At 38.8% G+C, this 13,579-nt stretch overlaps 1 protein-coding gene across 1 annotated transcript in view; it reads left to right on the top strand.

Annotated features, from left to right (window-relative positions):
• The window catches only part of ft (cadherin-related tumor suppressor fat), a 101,548-nt gene that overhangs the window by 66,107 nt on the left and 21,862 nt on the right, over positions 1-13,579 (top strand). Inside the window, exons 2-3 of the mRNA XM_025218438.2 lie at positions 5,730-6,086; positions 12,783-13,019. Of these exons, the coding sequence (XP_025074223.2) occupies positions 5,730-6,086; positions 12,783-13,019 (594 nt within the window). The remainder of the gene's footprint in view (positions 1-5,729; positions 6,087-12,782; positions 13,020-13,579) is intronic.

Below are 13,579 nucleotides of genomic sequence, written 5' to 3'. Positions count from 1 at the left end.
TTTGTAATCTCACGTATATTTTCCACCTTCGATTCCCTTGGTTTTTTCTATATGTCATATGGAACGCGAGAAGAAAAGCGGCTATTAGTAGTAGATACATATCTTATTGTCTCCGATTGTTACACGGAAATACGTATTCTTTAAGTTCCTGGTATAAAACGTCATCGTCTGGGTCATCGTCGTCGTCGTCGTCGTCGTTGTCGTCGTGGGCCATGCGAGCCCCCACGAAGACACGTTATTAATCGGTCGATGTCAGTGGTTCGACCTCTCATAGAAAATCCATAGGACCTCGTTCGGTAAAAGGGACGGGAATCGCTCTCGAGCGAGGAGTATCGGCCTGTACGATGCATGCTTCGACCACGTAGCGGGATAGGGGGAGAGAGACGGGGGAAGAAACGTAGAGGAGTGTGCGGGGCCTCAGGCCGAGTTGGCGGATCCAGGAGCAGGGGGAGGGGGCAGGGCGAGGCAGAGGAACGGGCCTCAGAAGAATGGGACTCACTTCGTGCATGACCCAAAGAAACCCCCGCTGAGCGACTCGATCCGATCCGCTGATCCCCGACCGCGCTGACGCAGATACCATCTTTCCTTGCACTCCGAATGCTCCTCTCCGGGCGTTTCTTACCGCCCATATACCGCGCTCTCGCGCCGAAGGAGCAGAACGAGAAGCGAGAGAGGAGAAGCGAGAGGGAACGAGAGAGAGAGAGAGAGAGAGAGAGAGAGAGAGAGAGAGAGAGAGAGAGAGAGAGAGAATATAGAGAGGAGAATGGAGAAAAGGGGGTGGGATTGTAGTCGAGAGACAGCTATATGACCGCACTGATTTGTCTGCTTATTGTTGCCGTTGTCTCGCTCGTCGCTCGTTGTTCTCGCACGCTCGCGACGATGACACCAAGTGTCGCGACCGTTCTCGTGGTGACAATGAGAGAAAGAGCGAGAAGACAGAGCAAGATAGGAGAAGAGATCGTATAGCGCGCAAACTGACTGCGATCGAAGTCGAAGTCTCGAGAGATCGAGGAAGTTTCGACGCGCCGCTCTCGGTGCTCTCCACACGGTGATTTCAACGCCGACGCAAGAAACGTCATCTCGATATCCCGCGCGAAAAGCTATTCTACATTGAACTCTATAAGCTCAAGATCGACCGCTTTCACATCCGAATTTATATTTATATTGTAAATATGTGATTTGTTTTGTTAATTTTGTCGGCTTTATTGTAAACAATTTACAAGAGACAAAGACCAAAAAAAGACGAGCGAATTGTTGTATCTTTCACGACAAAAATTATGCGTATAATTTGGACAGAGAGAAAAGATGAGTTAATTAGGATTACTGTCAAGCGATATATTGATGCAATCAATCTAAAATGCCATATCTCCAGGCAGTGGTACAGAAGTTACCGCAATAAATACGTTGATCCTCTTATGACAAATTAGAATAGCAAATTTAAATAAAATATTACTTTCTAGAAACCTACGTTTTTATTAAATGATTTATATAATAATAATATGTATGTTTAACAAATAATAGTACACGAATAACGAGAAATTTATTCATTACAAATATTTATAATAAATGAAAATAAATATTTTTTGATAATTTATTTTAAGTATATATATAATTATTTTCAGCGCAAACAACATAATATAATAATATAATTTTATAATATAATTAATATGATTCAGAATGTGATACAAGAAAAAAAGAAAGAATTATTCTTCGCTCGATGATTTTACTAAACGATAGGAGATCGAACTTTCGCTCGAAGCGATCGATATCTGCGTGACTGAGCGATCGACTTTCTTCTCAGTGACGTTTAAGACAAGTTACAAAATTAAGAATCGGCGGGATACAATTAACCGAAAAAAATTGCGAAGATAGCGTAAGAAAGCGCGTTACTCGGAGGGGCAGAGCCATTTTCGCCTGCCTGAGATAAGTGTCGGTTCGCTTAACACGGGGCATCATGCATGGGTGACGAACCGTTCACGCAACAATCCGCGCCGTTATCGCATCATTACGAGATAAGGCCAATCTTACGGATCGTGTGAACTATGTCGGGAAGTTAAGATACGTCGCGGCCATTTAACACGGGACTGTCGATAGCCGCTATTAATGACGATAGCGGGCCCACCTATAATTACCGACGACGACGTGGTGGACCCGCTCCGACAGACTTTGCATAAATTTACCTTGTCGAACAGCATCGGTATACTTTTCTCTGGGTGTATTCGTGAATACATTAAGCGAACGAGGCCTGTGCTCGGGCCCAGCTCGTTATCGATATCTCTTATCGCGTGGATTTTTGGCAGTAATGTCGATGCGGAACAATCGTCGATTAACATCGGATTTATTGCGAACGATTCACCACGCGTTTGTTTTAAAAAAAAAAAGAAAAAAAAGAAAAATCTGAAACCGTCGGAAACTACTCTACTAAAGAATGAGCAAAGTTGTTTTAGAGAGAAATCTTTAATCGTTATTATATAAGTATCCAGTATAAATGGGGCAAGATTATAAATGTTACAACATTTTCTTTGGTTTTTATTTTGATATATTATAGACAATAAGGAAATCTTTCACATCGTGACACCGACATCTTTCTCTCAATATTCTATTGAAAGTCTGCGGATGGCGTAACTCTAATAACACGCGAATGATATTGACGCTCGGTCGGGATCGCCTACGAGCGCGACACGCGTCGATCGAGCAAAAGTTGCGTAAGCAAACATTCATTTGGACAGAGATCGGTGCATCTGGGTTACACGGCGATTTATGGCATCGGTAGGTATGTGGGATCGCAACGATTTATTCTCGCTTAATCCGCCACTCGGCTCTTCTCCGGACTCGGGCTTCGAGGTTCTCGATTTTTGTTTCGTCATCTCGAAAACGTTGTTTCATCGACGACGAGGGTATAGGCGCGCCTAGACATCCGAGAAATAATAATCGATGGTAACCACTTCATCAATGACAGGGAAAGTCCGACTAATTACTGGGAAGATGGATGCGCGCCTTTGCGGATCGGCCATTATATAAAAGCTCCCTACCTGAGAGATGTCCACGTATTTATTCGTCGCGGATTATGTGTTCACAAGGATTATCACGGCCGAGGTTACGCCGGGCAGCGCCGTAAAGGAAAAACAATTTACACCTCTCTTCCGTGAGAGAGATGACTCACGCGCGAGAAAGTATTTTAATCGAGTCCGCCGATTCTGCAACGGCGTGCGCGCGTGCGCACGCCGGTTAGGTATATCGGAACATGTTCATCAATTACGTAAACGTAAACGTCGGGATTAGGGACTCTCTGTAGGAGTTCAGACTGTCTGGAATACTGATATCCCAATTTATGAATTTATAAAGTGAGCAGTAGCAGCTTCGTTCCCGGCGCAATTATATGTATATATGTATATAAAACATTCATGATTTGCAAGCGCTGATGTGACACATATGTTTTTAATTTAACACATTTTTTTTGTCCAATAAATTTCACATAAAACATATTTTGCAAGATTATGATGCTGGAAAGATGAACGAACTCCAATAAAAGCGTCCACATATGTACATATTTGGTGCATTCATAGACGTACTTTCGTGTACGCTGAGAGAAATGTTTGATATGAATGACAAAAATTTTGTTATTGTTTGTATTGATATTAAAACTATTTGTTGGTACACGATCAATTAAATCACTGGTTATCACACTGATATAAATTTATTAAATTTATTAAATACATATACACACACACACACACACACACACACACACACACACACACACACACACAACACACACACACACACACACACACACATATATACTCATACATATATATGTGTATATATATATATATGAACAAATTTTCATGTATACTTTTTCGCATTAGATATCTAAATCAAATCTACACGGAAAGAACACTTTTGCTGGCAAATTTAAAAATTTGACTAGATACAGATCTGAAAACGGGCCTTCAAAATTATTATATACGATGTTCAAATTGATTGTTAAAAGATCAAACATTTTTGCAGTATTATCATCATATTTAAGTGCTCTACAAATAATTTTGATGGGCCAACAAAATTATTTTTAGATCTATATCTGGTCAAATTTATATTTGCCAGCAAAAATATTCTTTCCGTGTAATTCTAAAAACTTAATATTATATTTTTATCGCAATCTATTAGTTTAGCAATACTAATTTTGTAAATATAAGTTCCAAAATCTTTATATAAAACAAATATTGACACAATTGACAGTTCTGGATGCCATATTAAAGTAGTAAAAAGAAATCTAGATTAAAAAAATTTTTCTCATTCTTGACGCAAATTTCATGTAGACACATATTAATGCATAAACTTTAATTGTGAAAAAGAATTTCCAAATTTATAAAAACTACATAAAAAAGTGAATACGAAAAACATCGCATTCCGTTGGTAATATAGTTAAGGAATAATTTTTATTTATTACGATATATTATTGATGATTACAATCTCTTCTATATTTAAATCATCGAATAAATGCGACACTACACACAGAGAATTGGCACGATTCACATACATTCAGCAAGTATCACGGTTAATACAAATTGATTTATATCGCTTCGGTACTGTTATTCCCGCATTATTCTTTTCCAATAGTTTACTGCCACTCTCTGCTCCTCTCTCCATTTTCGATATAGCGATTGCTGGTAGTCGCATAAACCTCGGAGCCACTGACGTGACTGAGAATTTAATGAAATGAGACATGCACGAGCGGAATCGAAAAACTAACTTTCTCACGAGTCTTCGCATGCATACCGTGACTTCAGCTCCGCAACGGCCTTCGTATGTTCCCTTCGGCTTTACACATAATTACGTCCCCGGCGTTAGCCAAATCGTCGCGAATTCTCGTATCGAATATATGGTTCTTACGGTATATTTCAAAATTAAGTGTTCTTACAATTTTCTCTCGCGCTTCGGGGGTCTGTATTTATAGGTGCTATGCATTTCGTTCTGAGAATTGCGCGTGCGCATAATTTTTCACGTGAGTAATTGTTGTTTTTTCATCTCGACTTAATACTCAATCGGTACGAGATTCAAAAGTATTATTACCTACGTATATTATTTTCTCTCAAGAATCGATTTTCACTGCGAAGATCTAATTCGGATGATAATTCAAGCTAAACTTCACGCTGAACTCGTTTACCCGAATCAAGATATATACATATAATATGATAAATATTAAATTAATTGACATCTATTAGATTGCTTTTAAATCATAAGATTTATTAAATCGTATCACGTATGTCTAAAACTGGTTTTCTGCAGAATTCTTTCGTATATATATATATATATATATATATATATATATATATATATATATATATAGACATGCGCAACTATAAATACAAGCCTATGACATTCATCTCTTTCTATTCAGTAGGAATTATTACATCAAAGAGACCTTAATTATTTTTTTGTTCTTTTCTGTGGTATCATTACGCCAAAGTTTTTATTACACGAGTGATTGAGAATTTCTAGTCGACGATCAAGATAATCGATCTTACGGGAGTGACCCAGATCGCTTCGATCGAAAACATGAGACTTTCCTAGGCAGTGACGTTTCCCAAACATTCCTCTCTGTCGTCGTCGGTACCGTCGGTACCGTCGAGTCATTGACGACTCAATCCGATCGGATCCGATCCGACCGAAATGACCGATGACCCCGGCGAGCCACTTCTAATCGCCATACCTTTTTCTTACCGCAGGTACGCGTGACGGTGTTGGACAAGAACGACGTGGCACCGACGTGGGGTCCGGGGCCGTGGAAATTCAAGATCTCCGAGGAGGCGCCTCCTAGTACCGTCATCACGGTACTCAAGGCCCACGATCCGGATACCATCGGTACTTTGACTTATACCTTGGTGCCGAATCATCATCGTCCGGGCGATCGCGGTGAACCCGCGGACAACGACGACGGGACGCAGAGTCAATTTATACTGCACCCGACCACCGGCCAGCTGAGCCTCGCCGAGGCCCTCGACAGAGAGACGAAGGAGAGATACGTGCTCAAGGTGCGCGCCGACGACGGCCTGCAACATCGGGATATCGTGCTTCACATACAGGTGAGAGACTGAGAGTGCGAGACCTGAACGGTGTAGCGTGTTAAGAGATACGTTCTCTTACACGGGGAAAATAAATTACATAAAAAAAAACATATATTCTTCTTCTTATTAACATTCTGTTGCAAAGCTGGACTATAATATCATAGGATATTCTAACGTTATAATGATATTACTTATATGGTATTACTATGGTGTAGCGTCCATTATTACGTGAAAAATTGACGATTAATTAGATTTTAATCACATTAATAAAGATTACAACGCACATTGTAAATTTCGTTGATATGTGTGATACGTGGAGCGCTGATTAGCGTTTTTAATTTAAGGCGTCCTTAATTTAACATCCGTCATTTTACAAGAAGAGTATGCCGCATGTACGCATTAACAATAATTTGATATTTAATAGCACGAAAGTCAGTATGTTTCTTTTTGTAAATAAAAAAATTGTGCAATATATCGAAATGCTTTTGTAACATTTTCACAAATAAAGCATCAAAACGCATATTTTGCAAGTAAATCTATTTTTCTATTTTTTCTGATTCATTTACAGATTACGCTCATATAACAAATAAATATTAAAATTATAACATATATTATCATGTAACAAATAAAAAAACAACAAAACAAAGGACTAAATGAGCCATGCTGGAATATAAGCGATAATATGTATTCTAAAACGATGTAAAATAAATATTAAATAATTATTAATAGTAATCAATATTCATTATTATTATTATAAATAATAATATTTCGCGCTTTGGGGAACTCTTGTAAAATGACGGCCCATCAATCAAGTACGGAATTTTTGGGATCTAAACAATTCATGTATATCAATGATAAATTTGCTATCAATCGTTTATCTTAGACAACCGAACGATATCGCGACCGGTCACTTCGATTTCTCGCGAACGCAAAATAAATAATGAATAACTGGCGTGAAACTAGGAATACGAAACGGCCACTCTCTCCGAAAGTATCGCGAAATATCGAAAATGGCATCCGTAGTCATCGGCAGAAAAGGGGGGGGGGTAGGAAGACCTAGGGGGAAAGCGGAATGAGATCCATCAGAACGAGAAACTTGGCGATTGTTCCCGAGTATTGGAATGCTCGGTACGAGCGAGGGGTCAAATCGATAATGCATTAGACACGTCCCCGTGCCGAAAGGTCGCCGACAACTTCCTACTATAACTGTAACCTATTGCTTCATATCGACGATTCTCCTTCTCGTGGTTAAATAATAACCCGGTGCTCGTGATGGAATTCGGTCGTCGTATACGAAGGAACTCAGTGACGTTCGCTAATTTCTCCTCGCTTGAAGGATCATTGTACGAGTAACGAATAGTCCTGCAGAATAGAGCCGAAAGAGAGAGAAAGGGGAGGGGGGGGGGAAGAAAGACGTTAAGTAACCGCAGCGATGAATTAATTTATGAGTGTACTTATACGGGATATCGTTATTGCCGCGAGACCAATTACCGGTCAATTTAAAAGCAATCAATCTCTAACGGAATCGAGCCAGACAACATGACATGGTGCAGCGTGAAATTTGCCCAATGTAGAAGAAGAAATTTGTTCAATGTAATAATGTAGAAATATTTTTTTCGTTTTAAAATTAGATATTTAATTCAAGTTACGTAAAGTTCACATGGGAAATTTAATTTTTTTTTAAACAATAAACAATAATCAAGACGACGTATATTTCAAACAATAAGATCACAGATGGCATTAATCGGCGGATATTAATTTTCTTAATTCACGGAGTTTTTATACGTAATTATCTACGTAATAAAAAATTTTTCAGGAAAAAAGATTTTCAGACGGGAATGAAAAAGGTTCATGATGTTGATTTCATCGCAATATGCGGAATGAAATTAAAAATTAATCGAGCAAGTTTCATGCTACGCGTCGGGCTATTTCACGGGGCGTGTGTAAACGGTCGCGGACGGATCTGATATTTTTCAATTAATGGCCGGTAATCAGGCGAAAACGCTGGCGGGGTAAGAAAAGTCGGGGTGTACGGTTATAATGCCGCACGCATAAGTCAGCGCTGTCTATCGTAACGAGCGATCTCGAGCAGAACAATGTTGCGCTATTGCGTACCCGCGCAGGCATCACTCGGAAGATAAATCTACGATTGCCCGGCGACCCGCCACGCGGATTGCTCACACACTCGCTTTGCACGTGCATGCAACAATGGCACACCCGTCCTTCGTCTTGATGAAAAAGATCGAATTCGTTTTCTGTGTGATTGCGAAATGCCGCGAGAAAAATCGACCCGCGCGCGAATCGATTACGTCAGAATGTAAGCGCGAAAGAATACGATAGAGAGAGAGAGAGAGAGAGAGAGAGAGAGAGAGAGAGAGAGAGAAAGAGAGATAGAGAAATATGATAAATCGCGTAAAAAAGCTATCGTAAAAAAGCTCGAGATTTCAATCAGAATTCCTGATCACTGAGACTACGAAACACAAATATAGCCTTTAAAGGTTTACCCGGCGTTTAACTCGAAAAGTTTAATTAGGAGTTCTCGTATATTTTATATATTGATTAAATAAAACATATTACTACACATTTCACTCGTACGATTGCCATAACGAAAAGACGCATCTTTTATCAATGTGTGCGAGATTTTAAAATAAAAAATATATACATTTTAGAATTTTATTTTATTTGAAAATTATATTTTTCCTTTAGCATGAAAAATAAAAGTTAAATCAAGTCAGCCGAAAAGTAGTTCAAGTTCCACTCAGCAATTCCCTGATTCCTAGGAGTGTACTATTGCGAGGCGTGCTCGATGACGCGCAGAGTGTATCGTGCGTCCCGCCTTATAATTCATTACGCGATCCGGTCGAAACGATTCGTGATGATAAAAAACGCGAGTCGGTCTGGGTCCTGACCGTTTAACGAAGCTCGAAGAGGGACCCCGACCACCGGCACCGGTCTGGGCCGGGGCCGCGTTGCGCCGGGGCTCCTGTCAGAGACAATCGCAAAAATTATCCTTATGATGTGTAATGGCTGGAATTCTTTTAAGGACTTTGCTTTGCCCATCGCATGCTCGCGCCCGCTATTCCATCCTTAAAGGTGAGAGAGAGAGAGAGAGAGAGAGAGAGAGAGAGAGAGAGAGAGAGGAAGGGAGTGGGGGAGCAGATTTGAAACTCCATGAAAAGGGGCCGCTCTCTATTGGTCGACTGTTGCGGAATTTGCCCTTTCTGGCCTCTTATATCTGGTCCCCCTGTCCCGTGCCGTTTCTCCTCTCTGCCTCTTTTCCTATGTCCCGCATTCTCCTCTCGCTAACCTTAACTATTTCTTCCTCGACCGACCTTCCTAGATCCCTTGGAGAAGCTCTTCTTTTTCTTCTGTTTTGATCCCTTTTCTCATCAAGCCGTTTCCTTTCGAAGTCATCACGGAAGAATAAGATAGAGTAAAATAGTGACATTATCAGAATAACTCACGTACGTTAAAACAGAATGCTTTTTTAGATTTTTTTTTATTTCGAAGACAACAATTATTGATTACAATTATTTAAAGAATACCTTAATTTAAGATATAATATGTCTATATTTAAACATATCTACTCTTAATAAAAAACCAACTAAATAAAAATGTATAAAGCAATGTATAATATTCGTTAAAACTGCATTGACATACCATTGGGATTAAATTAGTAAGATTTTACAAAGTTACTTGATAATCGCTCAATATTTAATGTGCAAAGAATTTGTTTTTTTTTTGTCAAACATTATTTTGTCCAATCAGATCATTAATACGATATTTATCATGCTCGATAATTTAATCAAAAGAAACGAGGTTGGTTGTATTTCCTTTGCAATCGTTATAAATAATAGTCTATTTTTTAGATTACAATTGCACACAATTATACACACTTACGCACATTTAGATACATCGACAAGATGTGTTATCGCCGTACACAAACTATACATAAGTATGTCTCGGTCGCGGAATCTGGGCCTTGTCTGGTACCCTTCTGTCGTCCCTCGGTTCTTCACCGGGACTCAAAGCGTCTCTTGCCCAACCTCTTCCACCCCGTTTCTTTTTCTTCATCTTCTCCCTCCTTCTCGCTGGCTCCTCGTCATCCACTGTCGTCTCGAGACACCATCACTTTTTGCAAACGTCTCCGAGCCCTCCTTAATCAAACCGTGTCCACTTCATTCTACCGTACGGTGCGTCCGTCTCCGCGGAAAACTTAGAAACGTTTTGAGCGCGTTTGAGCTCTATAGAGAAATGCATCAATTTATGATGATGTTTTTGTAATTCTATTAATTTATTTGCTAAAAAAAAATTACAAATTACGTGCAATTAATATTATTACGTAAAATAACAGTTTTTGCTAATTCCGTAGAATTACAGATATTCCACAAATTTTTTAGCAATAAATAAAAAGAGATGATATCCATAATAATTCGAAAATCTTATCGTGATATCTAATTTCGGTCGGGTTACCGAAATATATATGAGAAATAAATTAAATCAAAATAGATTGAGCGCGCATTGGTAGCCGTATATATAGCCGCCACAGAAATAACGTAATTTACATATTTGACTATAATTTACACAAGATTGACGTAATCGTAGAGATATCATTTGCTGCTTAATTTATTGCGTGTTTACGTCTTTAGTTGCGCTTATTTCGGCAAACGAGAGGGAGAGAGAGAGAGAGAGAGAGAGAGAGAGAGAGAGAGAGAGATAAAGAGAGAAATTGCTATTTCTTTCAGATTGACAAATGTGTAAGAAATGTAAATCCATGGAAATATAAATCTATCGTTCGTTTCTGGCCTTGCGCGGTTTCTTTTCAGACGATAAAAAATGGTGTCTGATGGCATTGCGCAGAATTTAATAAAATAAAATAATGATATAATGAAACGTCGATGACATTTACATGCGCCAATCGTGACCTCGACTGATTAAATTAAACTAATTTCACAATTATCTCGATTTTCTATTAAATAAATTATATTGAATATTTTATACATCTAATATAATTTTCTTATATTGATTTCAAAAATTTTCTACTCAATGTCACTTCCCATCGATAAATATTAATTTTATGAAAAATGTCACATTATACATTTTCTATTTTTTAAACAAACCAGTTATCGCACCTAACTGATGCTTGCATAATTATCGCAGAGAAATTTATATATAGCGCTTTTTACTTTAATAAAAAGAAACGATCTCCTTAATAATTTTTTATCAAGTTACAAAACTTGGTAAAAAATTATTAAGGAGATCGTTACACGCGATGAAAATGGTGTTTACCAGTGCTATTTATTCTCGCCCTCAATCGAGAGGAGGCCGTCTTTTTCCGTCCATGCGTTTCACCGCCGCCGCGACGATCGATCACAATGAGCGCATTGTTACATGGATAAATAGCCTGCAGGGCCCTGAGAATGTTTTCTCGCTCCGGGACTACCGGCGAAGGGAGCGAGGTAGCACACAATAATTCGAAGGCGAATGAAGTGAGCACAGCGCGGCGCGAATATTTCCGGTGGCGGCGTGTTTATCTAAGAATGACGTCGAGTACGCGCCCGATTCGAGCCGATTTTATTCCCCGAGTGTTTATTTTAAGATCGCGCGCGTAGCCGGCTTCCGGGTCTATTAAGAGGCGCGCATTTATGCCCTCACGAGCGACATGAGAGAACGCGCACGATAAAACCTTTTCTGCCGCTTTTATTAAGCGCGAGGGATGAAAGGCGACGTACGTAATGAAAGCAACTCACTGTGTCCTTTGAAACGGTTTTGAAGGAAAAAGCTCTTGCGGAGGAATTCTCGGAAGGGAAGCGGGCATTTAACCCTTAGAGTAGCTCTTAAACATTAGAAAAAAGGAATTTTCTCTAATGGTAGCAGGAAAAGGAAAGATAATATGTGCTTTATTACATTTATTACATTTTCAAGAAATTGTTTAAATTTCTTATACGTTTAACAAGAATTAAAAATAAAAATTGTAACTATAAATATTTCAATTTCCATTTTAATTATCCATAGATATATCTCTAACAAATATTTTTTTATTTATATTTATTTATTTACTCTCTAAATTTCTTGAAGTGAAAAATATTACCACTTTCTAAAAGAAATGACGTTTTACTTTTTATAAAGGTAAATGTTTGACTTCAGGTAGGATAATTGTTTCGTTGGAGTGAATCTTTCATTCCATCATTATTGATAAATATTCTATCATATTTGTACTGTCAAAATAATATTTAATTTATTTTCATCTTGGAATCTCCCATTTGGAAGGACTCCATTTGGGTAGGATTTTATTTTGAGGATTCCTCTTCAGAAATTTCCATTTTATTAGAAATGGTTAAAATGAATTCATAATACTATATTTATTCTATCTTATGCAGTTTTTATTTACGAGAAATAAAATTCTACTATGTCCATCTAACGATAATATCGCATACTATTCGCTAGATATGAATCTATAATGGAGCATATCAAATTCACCTTTTAATTAAGAATGAAAATATTTTCACTCTACAATACGGAGTGAAAGAATTCATTTTTTAAGAGTAAAAAATTCCAATGGTTCGGTAATTATTCCATTTCTCAAGTGGAATTTCACTTTAAGAAATTTAGAGAGCACATGGCAATGTAAAGACAAATGTGTAATAATTTTATCACATCGCTGTACTTCATATCGCTATACTGATAAAGACTTTTGGAAATCGCTGTGTTCAGGTCACCGACACCAACGACAATGCGCCAACCTTCCAGAGCACGGCCTACTCGTTCGACGTCCCGGAGAACATGCCGAGAGGCAGCCGTGTCGGCCAGGTCGTCGCGACGGACGCCGACGCCGAAGGTCCCAACAGTCATCTGAGTTACGTGCTCATCTCCGATTGGGCGAACGACGTGTTCTCGCTGAATCCAAACACCGGCGTGTTCACGCTCACTGGGAGCCTCGACTACGAGCAGGTTGGTGTAAGAAGAGAAGTCCAATAATAAAGAACTCTGCCGTGAGTAAAGTCATCATCGGCGACGATCCTCGCGATTCTGACCCTATCGCATTAAGGTCCTTATTTATATTGACAGAAAAATTTGCATTTCTAACATAAATCGCTTTCTTCACGATTCATTATGAATAGTTCATGAATCCGCATGGAATTTTTCGGCGGGTCCGGCTTTGACGGCGGGACTTTGGCCATGAGTTGGCGCGAATAAAGTTATCGCCGGTGACGATTATTCAAACGATGATCACTCCGAAATTTCAACCCTTCCACACCTGGTCCCCTTATTTATTAACAGAAATATTTAAATTTTTCATGAGCCGCTCCCACTCGTGATTATAAATAGTTCATGAATGTGAGAAACTTTATGACATATTAATTTTAAAACTTTCAACGTCTCAACGTCATAGGCGACGCGGTGAACGACGTCAAAAGACTTTGATTTCTCTCTTGATTCCTCAGTGATTCTCTTTCGATATATATATATATATATATATATATATATATATATACATCGTGACTTGTCTA

This window comes from Pogonomyrmex barbatus, unplaced genomic scaffold, assembly GCF_055798465.1.
Source record: "Pogonomyrmex barbatus isolate J1 unplaced genomic scaffold, ASM5579846v1 scaffold3, whole genome shotgun sequence".
In the NCBI taxonomy this organism is placed as follows: domain Eukaryota; kingdom Metazoa; phylum Arthropoda; class Insecta; order Hymenoptera; family Formicidae; genus Pogonomyrmex; species Pogonomyrmex barbatus.
Note: the sequence above shows the minus strand (reverse complement) of the source record. Positions and strands in the feature narration are given on the sequence as shown.